General features: G+C 37.2%; 1 protein-coding gene across 7 annotated transcripts in view; it reads left to right on the top strand.

The window, feature by feature from the left end:
- Positions 1-21,007, top strand: part of cux1a (cut-like homeobox 1a) — a 123,041-nt gene that overhangs the window by 48,944 nt on the left and 53,090 nt on the right. For all 7 annotated transcript variants that reach the window (XM_082158244.1, XM_082158241.1, XM_082158245.1 and 4 more), the window contains exons 3-4: positions 10,098-10,145; positions 19,815-19,893. In XM_082158244.1, coding sequence (XP_082014370.1) covers positions 10,098-10,145; positions 19,815-19,893 — 127 coding nt within the window. The remainder of the gene's footprint in view (positions 1-10,097; positions 10,146-19,814; positions 19,894-21,007) is intronic.

Genomic DNA, 21,007 nt, shown 5'->3' with positions numbered 1-21,007 from the left:
CGTCTGTAACGTTTGGTCCGCAGACCCACCGACCTAGTGTCCGAATCACTCCTTGTGCCCTTTGTAGTGCACTTTTTGAGATGTTGGCCATTTTGTAGTGTTATCCGAAAAGTAAACAGCATAGTGTACTATATAGTTCAGTCTTTTATACCCATACCCATAATGTATTTGTTATATAGTGTAGCTGATCTGTATATATATATATATACATATACATATATATATATATATATATATATATATATATATATATATATATATATATATATATATATATATATATATATATATATATATATATCTATCAGTAACATTTATCCACTATAGATGAATGCATTTATTATAGTATATAAAAAAAATAAAAAAAATAAAAAATGTATTTTAAATGTATATATATATATTTTAAAAATAAATATATATATATATTTATTTTAAATATATATATATATATATATTAAATATAAATATAAATATATATATATATATATATATATATATATATATATATATATATATATATATATATATATATATATATATAATTTTTTTATTATTTTATTATACTTGATTTCAATGGTATTTTTACATGGACTGTCACTGTACACAGCGGAAATTATGATTTATATATCACCTGTATGTAATGCATTCATCTATAGTGGATACATGTTACTGATGTCTTCATTAATGCTTTAGGGGCAAATCGACACTCATTATTTGTCAAACACTATATAGGGAATAGTGAATCAGTGAGCGATTTCAAATGCAGGACAAATGAATGAATAGTCACTGTGTAGAGTCACTGTCAATGAATGACCACACATGTTTCACTTCAAGCTGTGTCCACAATTGCAAACTGACCTTTTTGACACAAGCGAGGTGATGTAAAGATGAACCAAATACGAAAAAATGCAAACAAACAGCATCATGTGGACAAGGGGGCAGGCAAGATGTCCACTCATTCGCTGTGAGACGGTTTCATCACTAGATAGAGGCTGCCCTGCATTCCTCTGAGGCAGAAGGCCATGTCTTTCTCCCTTTTTTTTCACCATCCCCCCTTTTCCTCTTTCATTTCCCTTCTTTCATCCCTCTCTCCCTCTGATCTGCATGGCCGCATCTCAGGTTTTTCTCCTGAAGCAATCTCTATAAATAGACCTTCAATAGCTGCTGCCTAACAAACCTGCTCATCAGAACTAATTGCTAAAGAAAAGTTCTTTTTTTCCCCAGCTTTCTTTGCATTAACTCTTTCCTCCTCTACGATGGCCTGTGTGATCACGAATAAAGAAGGCTTTCTAGGACACTTTGTGAAAATATTCTTTGATGTTGAGATGAAAAGACTCCTTTTTAAACCTATGTTATTTATATTATAAAATTATTTATTGCATTTGAACATAATTTATAAAAATATGAAAGTTTGTTTTTATAAAATTATCTTGTAAAAATGTTCTATAATATTTATATAATATTTATATCTATAATATATTATGTATTATATTCAGTGTTGTTATCGTTAACTTAAACTATTAAAAAAAGTTCATTTAAAAAAGTTTAAATAATATCTAAAATTACTAAAACTAAAAAAAATTAAGAAAAATCAACTAAAAGTAAGAAATTACAACAAAACATGAAAATGAAAACTGGAAATATAAAAATAAAAGCTTATTAAAAATATTAATAAGCGCTATAATAGTATATCAATACTAATAAAATTATTATATTATATTATATATTATATTATATTATTATATTATATTATATTATATTATATTAATTATATTATATTATATTATATTATATTATATTATATTATATTATATTATATTATATTATATTATATTATATTATATTATATTATATTTCAGCCTTTGGAGATTAGGTATTTGTGATGTTTGTGGTGTGTATTATTAAAGGTAGCTGGGTGGGGGGTGGGGGGATTGTGATTGATAGCCTCCATCAAGAGAGTGTGTGTCTGAGAGGCCGGCCGGTCCTAGATCACAGCGTCTTTGTTTGGGGGTCTGTCTGACAGTTCCGTGACCTCATTACCAGACCAGCGTCTGGGGGCATTCATCTCGTGGGGGCCAACGGGGGCCCCCAACCCCTATCCATTCTTGATTTTCTCTCTATTTCTCATTTTATCCTACTGTAACAACTCTTATTTATATGGTTATGCTGCGCACAACCCCTTCTCATGTTTATGTGTGGTTAAGAGAGCGTGTAAGTTTTAAGGTGGAGCTGAAATTGGTCTGAATGCAATGGGGGTCTGTTCTACGTCTGCTTTAATTGACTGTGACCTTAAGGGTGTGGGAGCATGGAATAGGGGACACTGACACGCCCACGCGCAGACATGCGTGCACAGCTGCGCACACAGACAGACAGACACACACACACACACACACACACACAAGCTTGGGTGCAATAGGTAAGCACTGATGCCCTAAATTTGCATACACTAGTCTTGTTAATGTAAGAATAACTATAACCATTGCTCATGTTTAAAGGTTGTTCAAATCCCTAACCGTAAATATAACTTCAGAACATAGTGATTAGACCTACACATTTACCTTTGTTTGCATGAATTTTCTTGGGCGAAATTGTCATTTCAATAAGAATGCACGTTATAGGGGAATTTCACAAGAAGGCGAAAGATTTCTTCACTACGGGTTCAAATTGGTCATGCGGACTCGCCACGTTGACCAGCTGAAAACTGCTTAGTTTGAAAGTGATGTCTGTGTGAGCTGTACTTACATTACTACACTATTAACAAATTATAGACAATGGAATTTTTTGTAAATTTTTTGCCCATCAAATTTCGCACCTATCCACGGGCACAGCCATTTGTAACTTGAATGTGCGAAGCTTCTGGCGTCAAGCTTGTTATTTTACTTGTACAAAAAGAGTCTGTAATGTTGCTTTATATTGCAAACTTGTATTTATGATATTTATGATTATGAAATCTCATTATTTAGATGTATTATCATAATCATAAACACACTGTTTTGGAGCACAGATGGTTGTACTGTTTACTGCACTTTTTAATTCTTCTAGTTATTTACCGATAGCGGCTAATGAATTGGAAGTCTCAACTCAATTTTTATTTATTTAGCACTTTTGAAAAACCGAGGGTTTTAATTAAAATAAAACAATAACATAACAAAAAGCAAGAACATTAAAACACAACAAGATCACACATTCACAGAAAATAGCTTATTTCTATGATGCAAGGTGGATAGACAGGTGTTGGGCAAGAAATGGGCAAACTAATCCTATAGACTTGCATTAGAGGAAGAACCCAAGCCATAAATACCACTGAGGATATCCTAGCAATACCCTGGCAACCACCCTGAAAGCCCTAGCAACTATATAGCAACACCCTGGCAACCACTAAGAGCAGCCTATAGTGTTTTGGAAAGTTTTGCATTGAGTTGAGTGGTGCTTTCATATTTTCTTTAGAAACTGTGAAAGTGTTTTCATATTCATTCTATTGTTTTCTTTTGTTTCCATCCTGTTCCGAATGCTGAGCAGGGGTTCAGCACCGAACCACTGATAGGTACCTTTCTTTTTTCGTTTTTACATGAAGAACATGGAAAATATCTGATTCTACAGATTCTTGCACAGAAGCTGACGATGCACTTTGGTATCAGCCACCTTCAGTAAAATGCCACAGTTCTTTTTCCTAAAGAATGTTTGGAAGTATGTGTGTGTTCTATAATGGAGGCACAGCGGCCTTTCTCTTATCAGTGTAACTCTCCTTTCATCCATCATGGCTGCTCTCTGCTGTCTATGCATGAGTGTGTGTGTGTGTGTGTACTTTTGAATAACGAGCAGGGTGATGCTCTTGGACTTTGTTGAATGGATATTCTACTTCCAGAAGGCAGCAAAAGACAAGAGAAGACATCCAGTGGACAGGCGATACCATGTGCTTTCCTGTTTCCACCATTTCCAGCGCTGGATTTAGTGAGATTTATGATTCACAGAACAGGCCGGTAGCCATTTTCCAGGAGAATCCAAAACATAAAACTAGATTCACTGAGCTGAACATTATTTCATTATTTCATTACTGTTGTATAATCTCATACTACAGCTTCTATTTTACGGAAAGTGCTGGATTTAAGAATCTGCCCCACAAAATTCAGTAAAAATGATGAGCACCTGCAAGGGATGACTTTACAAAGCATGTTCATGTATTAAGTATTTTGGCTAGTCATGTTTTCTGCTCTCAAAATAGTGTATTCTCTGTTTTAGTTAACCCATTTTACCATTTCCAAATTCAGAATTTCAGAGATTTTCCACAGTAATCTGTGTGGCAAATGTGGAAGAAGCATGCAGTTTCTTTTGTGGACCTAGATGTAACTCAGCCTATGTGTCTCAATAATATTTCCATTTAATGGAAGCATAAAAGCAACATAAATTTGTGCCAGAATAGATTTTGAGTTTGTATAAAGAGAATATACATGAGGAGGATTTAGGAAAATTATGGGTGTCCATCATTTTGTTAAATCCTCCTTGTGTATATTCTCTCGGTCAATCAGATACGATTAAACCGATCTGTTGATCACCGTACCTACCAAGCTTAGATGGTATTACGGCAGACACCAGAAGCTTAAAACAGGCCTGGCCTGGTTCCACTAAGGCAATGCCACCGCAGATGCCAGCGTGCCAGGACCAGTTGGCATGTGATGCTCTATATAATGGAGTGAGTGGGAGGAGGGAGAGGCTCACGTTGATGGTAAATAATTCACCAGGCTGGCACATGCAGCTGTGTAATCTGCCAAACTGGTGGGTTTAAAGATGCATCGTGCTAGAGGAGGGGACGGCTTTCAGGGACTTTAGGTGGATCTGGATTTGGGGACACTGCAGAACGTGTTTCTGCTGGTTGATTGAGTACAGCGCCACTCACGAGCCCCCCAACGGATGTGATCATTGCTCAAAACTCTTTTGCTCAGAGAGAAAGATCTGTTTCTCTGTTTTTGTAGGTAGCTTTCCAGTGGTTGACGGATAATTATGTATTTTTTTATATTTTTTTTATATTTTCTGATGACGGGTAGTGATATTAATAATACTATCAATAGCTGATATACAATGCTGATCAGGGGTCAGAAATTAACTAGGACTTTGAGCAGAAATATGTTGATTTATTTGAAAATTAAAATTTTATTTATTTGAAAATTATTGAGCTTTGCCAGATATCTATAATTGAGTTGAGTGTTAAATATAACACTAATAGGAAGGGGCTTATGATTAAAATATTTGTAATCAATATTAAAATATATTTTTTAAATATTGCGCCTTAATTTAATTTGATCACAATATAGGTCATATAAGCAAATCCGATTTAATTATAGCAGGATGTATCAATATTTACTCAAATTAACTAATTATTCCAAATCAGAATTGCATGCATGCATGATGTCATCTGATGCTGATAATCGGATAATATTTGATTCATAGCTTGACAATCTCTATAATTAATTTCCCTTTTCAGTCATCCATGAGGTGCAGTTTGCCTGCATGGGTTTTGCTCGTTCAGCTGTTAAGCTTCCGTCACGTCATGTTTTGACCTCACCGTCTCTTTCCGTGCCGCAGTAGTCCGACAGATTGTGTTTCCGTCTTCAGACCCCTCTGGATTTAACAACGACTTGCACATGCTCGAACTTGGCTCAGTTCCTGGAGATTTACTTTTATTGCAAGCTTTTTATCCATTCGCTAACAATATAAATGTATTTTTATGCACTGCTGTCTTTGCGAAGAAACGCTGGCAGATTGCATCTGCAGAGAAAGATGGGAGTACGAGAATACCGCTCAAGGCGGGCAGGGGAACTCTCTTTTGGCCAGGCCCCGAGTATTATGTTGAAACCAGATGTTGAGAGATGTTTCCTCCTGGTCACGTGGGCCCCTCTGGTGCGGCACTTACATAAATGTCATCTGTACAGTAGCCAGTGCGGGCGGGAGAGCGGGAACGGAGGCCCAGCTGCTCGCTCTGGGAAGATGAAGAGTGCAGTGGGGTCAAAGCTACCCTCCACCACTTCTGTCTGCTCTCTGCCAGCACTCGTTCTCTCCAAACATGAGTGAGACATGCAGACGTCAGCTAGTTGCGGGAATCTTGCTTTGTCATTGTGTTACCTGCTCATCACGATCGACCTTGCTGACATGTTGTGTGTATACACTACTTAACACTAGCAGTCAACAGGTTTTTTTTTCTGACAGGTAATGATTTACTATCGATACTAGATCAATGGTCTGGAGCACAGATGGTTGTTCTATTTACTGCACTTTTTAATTCAAGTTATTTACCTATAGCGGCTAATGAATTGAAAGTATCACACATTCACAGAAAATAGCTTATTTCTATAATGCAAGGTGGATAGACAGGTGTTGGGCAAGAAATGGGCAAACTAATCCTATAGACTTGGATAAGAGGAAGAGCCCGAGCCGTAAATGCCACTGAGGACACCCTAGAAATACCCTGGCAACCACCCTGATAGCCCTAGCAATTACATAGCAACACCATGGTAACCACTCTGAAAGTCCTAGCAACACCCTGGCAACCACTAAGAGCAGCCTAGAGTTTTAGCTGGTTTTGCACTGAGAAAAGTTGAGTGGTGCTTTCATATTTTCTTTAGAAACTGTAAAAGTGTTTTCATGTTCATTCTATTGTTTTCTTTTGTTTCCATCCTGTTGCGAATGCTGAGCAGGGGTTCAGCACGGAACCACTGATAGGTACCTTTCTTTTTTCGTTTTTACATGAAGAACCTGGAAAATATCTGATTCTACAGATTCTAGCAGTCAAAATGTTTTTTTTCAGTGACAGGTAATGATTTACTATCAATACTAGATCAATGGTATTGTACCGAAACCAAAATGTTGGTATTGATGATGTCTTAAGAGCAGGCTGGCTGACCAATAATTATTGGCATCATTTTAGCAGTTCACAAAACATTACAGTAAATGGTGTGTTCACAACTTTGTAAATTTGCATAATATTTACTCAAAAGATTTTCAACAAATTTGAAAACCCTCCCATTCAAATGAGAGGTTTGGGCACTTATACTTTACATTTATTATTTCACCCATTTATGTAATAACACACACATACAAAGTATAATTACAGAAAAAATTGTTAAGCTATCTTAAATTTATTTTTTTTATCTTGTATTTGAGCATATTTTTGAAGTAGCTACCTTTTTGTTTTGCTTTTTTACTTTGTGGTCTAACTAATGCATATAGATCATGCAAAAGTATTTTCTCTTGAATTAGTAAAATATTTCATAATTTTATTTGTAAATCTGATACACTGATCATTACTCAACTCTCAGACCACAGACAAAACCATAAAGAAAGTTGGGAGTGGACGGACTAAGGGGGAGGATTTTTTGCTACTTTTCCTGTAAAATACAATTCTGTGTTGCCCATTATATTAAATATATCTTCTATGGCGACTCCTACACTGCTAATGAAACGCGAGCAGCTTCGGTAATGATGTGTATATCTTTATGCCGCAGTGGCGTAATGGCCTGCGTCCTGGCGATTACAGCACTCAGGGCGCCGTTTTATTCGGCCCCAGCGCTCAGTAATGTGTTTGTGCGTGGTAGGCATTCCTATACTGACTTTTAATGTGAGGGCTTTTTGTCCGGCTGGGAGATTTATTCACAGCCGTGTGTAATGTCATTTCATGTTGAAACACCCACCCTATGTTCAAATGAAAGAGGCATTGATGTTCATCTTAATCTGATATACTTTAATACCACGGCATCAAAATTACTCGACTGTAAGGGCCTGCAAGAGGAGGGAGGTGCGCTGCCATGCAAAACTTGAAACAAAGACATGGTTTGTTTTCCAGAAGCAGATTTTTTTTTATTTCTCTTTATGATTCTTCTTTTTTTTAAATGAAAATTTCATATCACTCAGAAACATGAGCCAAAAAGCAGCTCATTCATCTGTAACTTTATGACAAGATGATATAGTAATAGACTACAGTTGTAAATCTTTCTTTAGAACTAATTATGTAATTTATTCGCATCGACTGCACGGCTGTAGCGCACATATACACAGAGCCGGATTAACGCAAAGGCAAACTAGGCACGTGCCTAGGGCCCGATTGGCGGGATGGGGCCCAGACAGAGGGACAAAAAAAAAAAAAAAAAAAAAATTATAATAAAATGTACAATGTGAAGATGTTTATCTTAACCATAGACTGTTACATTACTGCAGTTAAACCAATTAATGTGTCCGTTACAAAGCGGGTGCCGGCTTCTGAAAGTATGTGTAACGAACGCATCCATCAGGTGCTGCGAGGCAAAAGCCTAATAAGCACACAAAGAAGCACAGCTCATAATGCAGGTGTGTGAGTTGTCGTCATCTATTTTGGAGTGATTGCAATGTATTCTAAATATAAACTTGTACTGTAGATCAGCGTCATTTCTGGAAAAATCATTCACCGCTTTATTACGAGTTTAAAAGAGCGCGAGCGTCATTAACGTGCCCAGACGCGACGCTTTGAATTTGCGCGTACAATGAATAACATCGCGTCGGGAGCTATAGTAAAAAAGCTACAAAATTAAAAGACAAGACGTCTAAGTTACAAAGCCAACACACTATACAACATTTTTAAATGTTTCAAATAAAGGATCTCATATCTATGGGTCTATCTTCTAAATTCTGCTGATGATTAGATTATACCCTGACATTACGCCAATAATATCAGTTTATATATTTTTTTCTGCTCAGTAGCGATCGTGTCTTTCTCTTCCACTTGATTTGTGTATAGCATATTTAAGGTAGCAATGCATTATAAAAGCACTTAGTGGGATTCTGGAACTGTGAATAAATTGAATAAAACAGCAAAATAACAACAACAACAACATCTTCATTAAACAAAAAAGAGATTACCTTAGATAAAGTTTGATTAATATGTACCGGTAAAAGTCTGGACCCATTACTATTTTTAATGTTTTTGAAAGAAGTTTCTTATTATGCTCTACAAGCCTGCATTTATTTGATCAAAAATACAGAAAAAAATAGGAATATTCAGAAAGGATGTGTTAAATAGGCTATATAAAAAGTGATAGTGAAGACTTTTTTAAAACAACTTTTTAATAATCAAAAATCCTGAAAAAAAGTATCACAGGTTATAAAATAAATATTAAGCACCATTTCTAACATTTGATAATAAATCAGAATATTATAAAGTTTTCTGAAGGATCACGTGACACTAAATTCAGCTTTGCGTCACAGAAATATAAAGTATAGTAAAATAGAAAACCATTATTTTAAATTTTAATAATATTTCACTAGCCTATATTATTTTTCTGTATTTTTTATCAAATAAATCCAGGCTTGATGAGCATAAGAGACTTCTTTCAAAAACATTAAAAGTGTTTTTTACTGTGTAAGTAAAAATATACTGCTTTTAAAATTAAATGTTGTATAAATAAAAAAGGTTAGGAATCATATTTGTTTCAAGTGTTTTTTTATTGGGGGTGGGGGGCCTCCAACATGAATTTTGCCTAGGGCCTCCTAATGTCTAGAACCGGCCCTGCATATACATGCATGTGGCGCTACACTTTGCTTTTTGTTCTCGTTGTTTTTGCATGAGCGGTTTTTTGCAGCAGAGAGGACTGAGTCATGGAGAACTCATGCAAGGGAAAAACGAGGGCATATCAGGAGAGAGAAAGAGAGAGAGTACGAATGCATACATATACACTCCTTAAAGCAAATACTGTCCTTTGCCCATAGTCAGGAGCAGCACAAGGTGATACTCTTTGTGTGAGAGAGCATTTGTGCGTGTGCATACACTTGTGCATGCACTTGCCGTTTTTTTTTTTTTTTTTTTTTTTGGAAGAGAACAAACCCAGCCCTCGGACATTTGATAAATTAAGATATCCATTTGAATACATTTTGTGTATCTCACCCCCCCCTTTCCCCCCCTCCCTCTACGATCAGATGCCTGGCATTGTCTGCTCTCAATATCCTGAGTTCCACAAATGCTACATTGAAAAAAAAATTGACAATGTCGTATCTATTAATTTCAAACACTGTTCAGAATCTTATATAGTAAAATAATAGTTCTTATAGTTCTAATGTCTGTTTTTTTTCTATTGCAGGATTTGCGTAAACAGATAGCTCCATTGCTGAAAGGCTTTCAAGCAGAGGTGAGTTGTCTTCCTAAACTTTTTACTCGTATTTATTATCATAAACTCTTAAAGATGATGTGTGTATTTATTTTTTGATGTATAAATGCTTACTTTTATCCCCAAAACAGCTGTAAGTAAGCCATTTGTGTTGTTTCTATTGAAAAGTGTAAATACTGTGGCTTTGAGGCGCTATGAAAACATTCATCTGTTTGCCTGCCCAACAACAGTGGCATTGGTTCAACCAATGGTGTGAGTTTGAGGGCGGCACTATTTGTTTGGCCAGCCAATTGCAGGTGGGGCGAGTGCTCAGGGAAACATGTTTGAAAACAGTTGTCATCATTTTTTTTTTTTTTTTTTGAGAAGCTTGTTATTCTCTAGTTTGTTTTTAGAATTTTTTGGGGGGCTTTCTTAAAGACCCCCCAAATCCAATGTGTGGATCTGAACCTGCATTCTAAAATCAATAACTTGCCTCAAACTTTGAGTTTTTGGTATTATTCATAATTAATTCCCAAAACATGCTAAAGACACACATGTAACTGGTTTACACCAGAATATTGTATGGTGGAATACTGTATATATATATAGCAGGGGTGTTCAATCCTGCTCCGGGAGGGCCAGTGACCAGTGCAGATTTTTAGCTTCAACACACTTGTTTGAAAGGTTCTAGTGGGTCTAAAGACCTTTATTAGCTGGTTCAGGTGTGTTTAATATGGTTGGAGCTAAACTCTGCAGGACAGTGGCCCTCCAGAAGCAGGTTTGGAAACCCCGGATAAAGGCTTTATATTCACAGATATAGGTATTATTGGAATGACTTTATGTTATTTGACTATTTTATTTTATTCAAAGTATTCTTTGATATTAGCATATAATGTTTCCAAAATACATTGTATTCTTCCTGGGTTAACCTCCCCTTTGCGTGAAATTCCTGCTCGTCTAGACTGGAGTCATATTCCTAGGAAGAAAATAGCAATAGTTTCAGTTTCAGTTGTTTAATCAATGCAGTGTGACAAAGCTGCTCAGTTAGCGGTTAGAGAGCACTACTGTTCAACTCTCCTCGTGGCTTAACACAGCAAATATTACAAATATGAAATATGTGTATATCATGCTCACACCAATTAATCTCACAACCTTCCTTGTAAGGAACGAGAGGGAAAAGACCTGTTTGCTTAACTCCTCACAGGCCTGGTGGAAGATGGCCCTCTCTGGTCTGATTATAGTCTTGACGGGCTAAAAAGCCCACCTGATTTCACAACAGTGCTTATTATGTGACAGTTTGTTTTTCTTGTTCTTGTTATTTGAGGCCTGCTTGTGTTGTACAAAGCCTCCATATTTTGTCAGCATCTAATCAGATCAGACAGTTTTGATGCGTTCTCGCTGTTTGCTCTCCCGCTCTTTTATTTCCGTCCGTCGGATGAGAGCGAAATCCTAATGATGTTTTCGCTCCATTGTGTCAGGTAAGTCTGTTCGTTCATGGCCGAGCCAGAATGATGGACTCCTGAGTTTCACATCTCAGGTAGAGAGAACCTTTTGGTTTTTTTTGGTTAACCTTAAGGCCTAAATGAGATTTTCTTTTGGACGCTCTGGTAATCAGTAACAATATTATGTAGAACGACTGTGGCTCTATTCTTGCATCAAGTCATTTTTTGTTACTTTGCTAAATAAAATTCAAAAAGATTTTAATTAGATCAGTGGTTCTCAACTGGTGGGTCACATATCTTTCCAACAACAATCTCTCTTTTTCTTTTTCTCTCTATGTGTGTGTGTAGATAGATAGATGGACGGACGCATGGATTTAACAGATATTACAGATCAATTTTCTGTGATGCACCAGTTTTATATATATATATATATATATATATAAAACTATTATATACGTTCTTGTTGGTCTTTACACTACACTTAAAATTTTGCTGTGAATTGTTGGCAAAAATTCACAAAAGCGTTTATAATTTTACAAGCACACCAATATTGCAATAGTAAAGTTTTCATCACATTTAATAATTGTTTAAAAATTGTGAAATAAGTTCACCAGTTCTTCTCAGGGAATAAAGCCGAGTTTCCTTTGACAGGTCTTTGCTGATAGTTAAGAACTGGGACATGGTGCTGTGTTCCATATGTAATGTACATTACCATTCAATATGACAGCAGGCAGATATTCAAATGCCCTTTGCAGCACAGACTTAAAATATCATAATAATAATAATAATAATAATAATAATAGAAGGATTTTGAGTGAGTTTTGTTTTGAGCCCTACCTTCTTAAAACATTCTTTACTCTAATTAAGGTCTATTTTAGTCCAATACAGGCTGAGTTACACCTAATGTTCCTTGATAATTCAGTCAATTAGCTGTACTGTTGCGTGATATCAAACCGAGTTTGATTAGGTTGAATAACCCGCTGTGCTGAACTCGATGTTAGGGTTTCTCAATCTCTTAGTTACCAGCAACTCAAGTGTGAGAGCTTTGAAGTGTTTCCTGCTCTTCTATGCTAATAATGTTAAATTATCTGAAAAGATATTCATAAAATAGCTGTGTTTTTAAACAATAGGCCTTTCACTTTTATTTGAGGTTTGTAAAGTATTTAGCGGCAGGTTCAGAATAACTCTTTGGCTCTATTTATGTTGTACAGGCTCAGTTCCAGAGGGGTCTGGCCCACCCAATCATGAGGCCCACCCTCTTTTATAGAGGATACAGTAATTGTCGTAATACCATAATGCTGAATAATATTTACATGAAACCCCAAGTTACTTCAAAGAGTTGATATTTTTTTATTTGAATTTTATTTATTTTTTTATCAATTATATATATATTTTTTTTTTTTTGTGCAATTTTAAAATAGTGTGTGTCCAAAAATAAATGACCATGTCCAAAAATGTGATTTTACTTTTTGTAGCAAGAATTTTATACCTCTTTAATCAGTTACTGACTTTGTCAATACCAGACCAGATTTTTTTTTTGCCTGTTTTTCCAGGCTGTGTTTTTTTCCATCCATTCCCCCCCATCACTGGCACTCTTATGTTGGAAAAAGGGCGACTTTGACGTTCCAATTCCTCTATTTCCCTCAATAATTTTCTGCTCCTTTTTCACTATTCTTTCTAACGAAGTGGCAAAAAAGTCCAAAAATAATAAAAGAGAAGGAAAGTGAGAAGTATGTGTCAATTTTCCTTTCCTTTGACCTTAAAAGCACTTCCACTATCCGTTAAATTATATTTCTGTATATGTAATGCAGCGTTTGACGGCCTTCAGCAGCACCTTGCATTAAGAGGCTGTCGAGGAGCTCGAAGCGCGGTGAGACACGGCCGTATGTAACTTTGATGAAGTGAGGGCTGTGAGTAGTGGCTCCCTGTTCTCCTCTCATGAGTCAGTACCTCTGGCTAACTGCTCCATTATAGCTCATTGTGGTTTCGGAGCTGTGTTCTCGAGGACTAGCCTGTCATTAACTGAGGTAGTCGCCCCACTTCAAATCTCTGCTTGGTTAAATTTAAATCCCTATCCCACCACTATAACAGCGAAATCGTTTTAAAAGAAATATTTCCTTATTGACAGTGCCTGACCTCGACAAAAACGGCCTGACTGCTCCGACCAGAAATGGGCATTTTTGGGGGCATTTTTTTCAGGCGTCAGCTATTTGACGATAATTGGCGGGAGGGATGGGTTCGCTTGTGTTTTGTCTTGTCAGTCTGACCGTCCATTAAATCTTAAAATAGACAAAGAGACTTCAATTTTACAGCACCAATTTAAAAAAAAAAGAAAAAGATAGAGCACATATATAATTCATAATGGCAGACAGACCAATGAATACAGCCGTTTGCAATGGGTGAATGATTTTTTCTGTTTAATTTCTATCTTCCGTTTTCCTGTAACGGTGGGTTTGTTAAAATAGCACGTTTGAGTCAGACCGACGCAGATCTCTTGGGTCAGCGCAGAGTCCTTACCACATGTCATTTTTTTCATTCTAGAGAGCGAGAGCCTCCTCTTTTCCTGTCAGGAAATGAGAGTACAATAGGGAGCTGTACATAGCACGCGGCTGGGGCCCTGTTTGGGGTTGTACACGCATGTGTAAATTGTGTAAATTATAGACTTGGGGGAGGGGGGGAGGGGAGGGGGGGTCCCTCTAATAATTGTTAAGAATTTTTAGTTTTTGCTCATTTATAGCCACAAGCCATATGTTACAGATGTTCGAGAAGACTTGCTGTATAATAGCTTCCAGCCTCAAATTTTAATTATTTATTCTTTTTTTGAGAGGGTACTTGAGGTGATCCTTGTTCACTTGGTGCCCTAGGCGAGATAAGACATGACCAAAGGAGAGCACATTTTAAGTGGTATAGCTAGTGGTCATTTTTATTTATTTATTTATTTAATTAAAATTTTATTTGCTTTGCTTAGTTTATTATTATTTTTTTTGATTGACTTTTACTCTTTCGTGGTCCTGTCTCACTTGGTACCCTAGACAAGATAAGTCACGTCCAAAGAAAACGTGGTATAGCAAGTGGTATAGCAAGTTTTGCACACAAAAAAAAGTTTTTAATTTTTATTTTATCTGTTCTTTTTTTTTTTGTCGTTACAATTATTTCATTTAAATTATTTTATTGTATTACATTCACTGTTTTAACACACATTCACTCTGTTTTTTAGTGGTCCTTATTTCAGATTTAATTCGCGATTCAGTATGTTATGTGAAAACTGCTCAAATAGTTTGGACTCCTAGAGTGTATGTGCAGTTCAATGTTATTGTGCCTTTTTAAGTGCACGAAAAAAGCCCCCATTTAGCTTCTTATCTCAAGCTTGATTTTGATAATAAATAATTGTCATTACTAAGTGGAAAATTCAACATTCTGAAAGAAAGAGTGCACGACGGAGAGAGGGAGAGAGTAAGTTGACCCGCAAGTAAATATCTCTGTGAAGATAGCTAATCACTCTGGCAGCCATTTAGCGAGAGCCATGGAAGTTCTACAAATTTGGAAGTCAGTATTGATTTGACGTAATTGTGCACTAATTTTAGCGGGCCGGAGTCTGCAGATGCTGAACGTTGCCAAGTGCTGAGGAGAGAGGAGGTTAGTGGCAGCTCAGATAAATGAGTTCGGGTCCAGTGGTGGATGAATCTGAATTGTCTATATATGCATGCAAACAAAGTAAATGTATATGTGTGTAGGTTGCAAATGTAGGTAGTTAGCTAGCCACCTCCTTTTGGATGCATTTTCTTTTGACACTTTTAGCCTTGGTGCTCTTATGGATGTAGGTTCAAATCCTTGTAAAAAGCTTGTAATAAGTAAGTCAGAGTTAGATCTATGGTGCAGTGGTTAGTGCATGTGCTCGGAGCCTTGGTGACACAGGTTCAAGTCTGCAATGTGCACCATTCCTTTCTCTTACAAATAATTTCCTGCCACACTCAGTCTAATAAAAGAGGCAAAATGAAACAAAAACAGAACTAAGAGAAACTTGGGTCAAATATGTTTGAAGGCTGGTCTTCTGTTTTGAGGTCGATGCAGGTCAGTAGAACTGATGGAGTTTTCTCCCTCCGCTATCAGCAGTGCCAAGTCTCTGCTCCCTCACAGAAACAAGAGCTATTTATAACCGTTTCCCCCACCCATCTCAACCCCTGTTCCGGCTGGACCGTAAGGGAATAACGCCGTTTAAACTGGCATGCTTTTGATGCCACCAGATAGACTGTATGTTGTGTGGTTCAAAGGGGCGGAACTGACTGTGTTTGTGTGTGTGTGCATGCATGTGTGTGTACATATGTGTGTGTGTGTGTCATACTTGTCATACTTTTTACTCCAGTGAATGTTTCTCAGGGTAGGTTATTTCTGTATAGAGACACACCTTAAAAGGCTATAAAAAAAAAAAAGCGTAAAGGTATAAACTACCATTCAAAGTTTGGGGTCAGTAAGTTTTTTTATTTGAATGTTTTTAAAGAGGTCTCTTATGCTCACCAAGGCTGCGTTTATTTGATCAAAAATACAGTAAAAACAGTAATACTGTGAAATATTATAACAATTTAAAAGACTGTTTTCTGTTTTAATACATTTTACAATGTAAATTCCTGTGTTGGCAAAGCTAAATTTGGTGAATGTTCAGTGTCACTTCCAATATGCTGATTTGGTGATCAAAAAACATTTCATATTATCAATTTTGAAAACGGTTGTGCTGCTTAATATTTTTGTGGAAACCGCGATTCATTTTATTGCAAGATTCTATGATGAATAGAAAGTTCAAAAGAACTGCATTTATTTTTTATAACATTATAAATGTCTTTACTGTCACTATTGGTCAGTTTATTGCATCCTTTCTAAATAAACTTTCCCTAAAAAACGTTTAACTTTTGTTAACATCTTTTGCGTGTCATCTAATCCAGGTCTTCCCTATATGTGGCCATTTGTAGGCGTTTATTTGAAGGGTATAATGTCTGAGGCTGTTTGCATGACTTTGTGTTTAAGTCCTGCAGCATGATGATGCCAGATGCCCTGGCCGTCAGATTTAGCTGGTAGCAGAGTAAGAGAAGAGCAGATAATCTACGCTGAGCTGCGACGGTATCCGCAAAGTCACGCATGCCACTTCTGCCTGCTTCTAGGCAGCCTTACAGTCTCTTAACCTCATGTCTGGTTCAGAGCTCTGAGAGTTTAAAAATTGACATTGGTTCCTGCTGGATTTCAGGGGTAGACGTGGACCCGTGCCGAGTAAGAGAGAGAGAAACAGAGACAAGTTTAATTGCTCCATCTGCAAGAGGGCTGCAGAACTTGGCCCTGCCTGGGCCGATCCAGATGTTTTCCGGCAAGAAACATCTGAAAATGTTTAATTTCTTTCCCATAGGAGTGAAAAGTCTGTTACATGTTGGATATTTACAGTGGCAACTGCCCTGTTCCATCCATCAAGGCCAGCCGTCTCAGGGCTGCAGATTTACAGCTTTTATTTGATGTTCCGCTGCTGGAAGACCAAACACACAACACTTGTGAACATGTAAACAGCACAGGAGTTCAACGTTTTCTTAATGGATAAAAGCAATACTGTTGATTCAGACCAGATTGTTTTTGGGTGTGGGGTACTGCCGTTTTGGTGAGGTTCAGAAAGACTTGCAGAACCTTGGAGGATCTGATGCTGCGTCCACGTCATAGCAAAATTACCATAATTACAAGTTCCCGTCTTAGTCAAACTTTTAATTACAACTTGGAATTCTTCTGAATTTTATGAACACTCTTACATGACCATTGTGACATAATGTAAAAAGAACCATGAATTTGAAGAACTATTTCAAGTTCTGAGTCCAAGAATGGTGAAAAACCCTTTAAGAATTCAAGCTTGGTTATTTTTAATTTGTCTATTATATTTAGTTTAGTTTAGTAAAAAAAAAGTTTCAGACTTTTAGTGTTATTACTATTAGTAGTGTCTAATAATATGTTAACTAGTGAAGGTTTTAAGTTTTTTTTTTTAAAAACACCTCATCCATTTTAGTTAAATCAAAGATGATTTTTATTTTTTGTTTCATCACCAATCACTGAGTTCTAGAATCTTAAGAAACCGCTTTTGAGTTCTGAAATACTGAAAAACCCAGCTCTGTGTTCTGGAATTTTCCAGGACTTTGCTCCAGCTGTTGGAATGTAGAACTCGGGTTAAGCTAGGTGAAGATTTGGTTCAGTTTTTAGCAGCTCCTAAATTACTGTATACAGGCCGTACTGATTTGGGTCCTTGTTTCCTGTCAGGTTTGACCCAGTTTGCTAGATTTGGCCCAGTTGGGCCTGGCTGCATGCTGGTTCTACAGCAGGCTGTCATCCGTACGCTGTCATCATCAGAGTTGCATGGTGGGAAAGTGCTGCCATGGCATTTTGTAATTTTCTATAAGCGGTTCACCACACCCTACTGAAGACAATCACTGTGTCGATCCAAGATGTTTCTCCTGCCTTTGGTTGTCACATTTTTTAGACACTGATAAATGTAGTTCTCAGCAACTTGAGAAATGTTGCATTTGGTGGAAAGACGCTAGCAAGATGCAGTATTGGTTCCAACTCAAAAGCGGTCCAAAAAGGTTGGCAACCTAATTATGTTGCCTTCTAAGATATGTCATTTATATAGTCAAGCATTGTATGCGTTGTGGAGGAAGCAGTCCCAGTATGCATTGCGACAAGCTCCAAAATAAACCCAAGATTGCAGAAAATGTTGGCGAGAGAAATTTTTATAAACTTGTTTTATTCAGTACTGAAAAGTAGGGAGTTAAATGTGAATTCAATCACCTTGTTAACATCAAATGTATAGAAATCAATGACAAAATAACGTTTATGTTGACAAGATGGTATCAACAGGGTATTTTTGGTCAAACCACAACAGAAGGCAGTTGGATGATGTATTATAATCTGTCCAGAGTCACCACAGCTGTGTGTGTATTCAGATTAAGAGAGATCAGTGTCTTTATTAGAGCTGTATAAACTGAAGAGCCTATATTACTACCTTACCGCTCTCGCTCTCTTTCCCTGTTGTGTGTTATGGCACTGGGTTTGTTCCAGCTGTCATACATCGCCACTGAAGGGTCAATAAGGTCACCTGTAACCCAGCAAGACCCTGGAAGACAGAGGCTTACTGCTTAGTGCAATGATTCCTTTTTAATTCTATAGCTATTGACAATGATATTCTCATGCTGTGATAGTGCCTGTAAATATGTATCTGGATTAGTATCCAGTATACCGGTACTAAAGATGTACTAATAAATATTTCTTATAATGCACTTTATCACTCTACTGTAATTTATAATTTAATTAAATTTATTTTAAATTAAAATATTATTTAAAATTATTAATATAAAATGTTAATATATATAATTTTTTTATTAAATTATGATTTTTTTCCCCCAATAATTAACTTCAGGATTTATTTATTTATTATTAGTAGTAGTAAGGGGGAGTTCAACAAAAGTAAAATAATTTTTCACAATGCTGATTTGCGCATTATCAGTGAAGATTAAGTAGAAATATGTTTGTAAAATTATTACAAATATGTTTGTTAAATCTGCATTGCCTTCTATTGACATCTGTTATGACCGTGATCATGCATCCTTGGGCAAAGTGACAATTAGATTGTGTTAGGGGTGGTACCTCAGTGACTGTGGCCACCATTCTGAAAATCATCTATCTTCAGGAAATGATGAAGGCCTCTTCTTGCAGTGGGAGCCGTAACCCAGATACAGTATGTAATTTGCCCATACGTACGTGTCTGCTGCGCTCTATATTAAGGCCAAAAGTTCTTCTCATTATCAGAGTCCCTCATTACCTGTTTCTGTCATCTCATGCTCACAGGGATTTGGATTTATACCTGATAATTACCTTCTATATAAAGCGAACCAGAAACGGCCCGAGCGTATACACCTGAAGCGTGCCCCCAAAATGCCTCGACCCAGCACTTGGAAAAATATCGCATGTGTCAAAAAAATGAATGATTTACCGTGTGTGAATGAAAAGGGTCACGGTTATGTACACATAGCCATTTTATTTAGGTCGAATAGCTGGTAAGTGATGCACATAATGTGCGCATGTGAGTTCAAAATCTCTTTTTCTAGGCTGTTTTCCATATGGCCGTCTTTAATGGACTCGTCATTGCTGCTAATGTATGCAAATTTCAACCTGGTTGCTAATGCAATTACCAAGCCTGCAGTTCCAAGCGCTACCCGATTCAGTTATTGTTTTTTTTTTCTCATTGTTTCAGATCGACGCCTTGAGTAAAAGAAGTAAAGAATCAGAGGCTGCTTTCCTCAGCGTGTACAAGAGATTAATCGATGTCCCAGGTATGTCTCAGCTCGCTCTGTGCTGGCTGCTCTCACACAGACACACACACACACAAATGCACTCACACACACTGCTGTAGTGTTTCACTGAGGCGAGAATACTGTAAACACATCAGTCATATTTATGAGACCTCCGTCTCTAGTGTCTAAAACACACATGCGCGCACGGGCCGTCTTAATGACTTCTACGGCTTTAGAGACCTGCTCCGTTCCGAACCCCACTCACACGGAGAAACTTGGATTCTAATAAAATCCGCATTCATTGCCCCACAAACACCTTTTAATCTTCTGAATTGGCTTTCTAACGGTGAGATAATGGCCCCCTGATCCTCAGTTTTTATATGGTAATGTTCTGTTGCGCTGATCTTTAATAAGTTAATGGTGCTGCAAAGGTTCATGTGACATCTCGAAGTGTCTTTAGCTCGGCTGCTCAATAGAGTTTTGCTCTAGACTGAAAAAAAAGTTCACTAAGGGAGAGTGTGGATAATGTATCAAACCCCGCTTAGGTAAAAGTGCGACCGTGGAGTGTATAGAAAAATCCGGCTTCTGGTTGAACTGAATTTGAGGATTAGTTTGGGAAACCTTCAGACACCCTAACAGTTACACACACACACACACACACACACACACACACACATACACACATCTAGCTGTTTAGCCCTGCCCACATCTGTTGAGTGACAGGGAGGCAGACAGACAGACAGTGCCGCCTGGGCCTGTTGGAGCAGGTTGGACTGTCTGCCTGCACAACTACTTAGTACATCCCTAAATTGCCACAATGCTGCGGTCTGGAGATCCCGGGCCAACTCAACGGCGTGTCGGTGTGTTTGGAAGTGTGTGCATGTGTATTTGACTACCTTTATATGTGTGTATAATGTGTTTTTGAGAGTATACTGTATGTGTGTGTGTTTGTTGCAGGATGTTGGAGTGGGAGGTCTAGTCTGGGAATGTCTGTTTCTATCTGTGAAATCTGGAGCTTGTCCAGTCCTGTCTATTTGTCTGCGAATGTGATCACAGCTTGACAAATTATCTTGTGATAGTTACACCGGTACACTGTGTAGGCCTGCATGTGTGTGAGCATTGTGGTGTGTGTTAACGGGAATGTTCGGAAGTG

The sequence above is a fragment of the Leuciscus leuciscus genome (genome assembly GCF_965113295.1).
Source record: "Leuciscus leuciscus genome assembly, chromosome: 24".
Lineage (NCBI taxonomy): Eukaryota > Metazoa > Chordata > Actinopteri > Cypriniformes > Leuciscidae > Leuciscus > Leuciscus leuciscus.
Note: the sequence above shows the minus strand (reverse complement) of the source record. Positions and strands in the feature narration are given on the sequence as shown.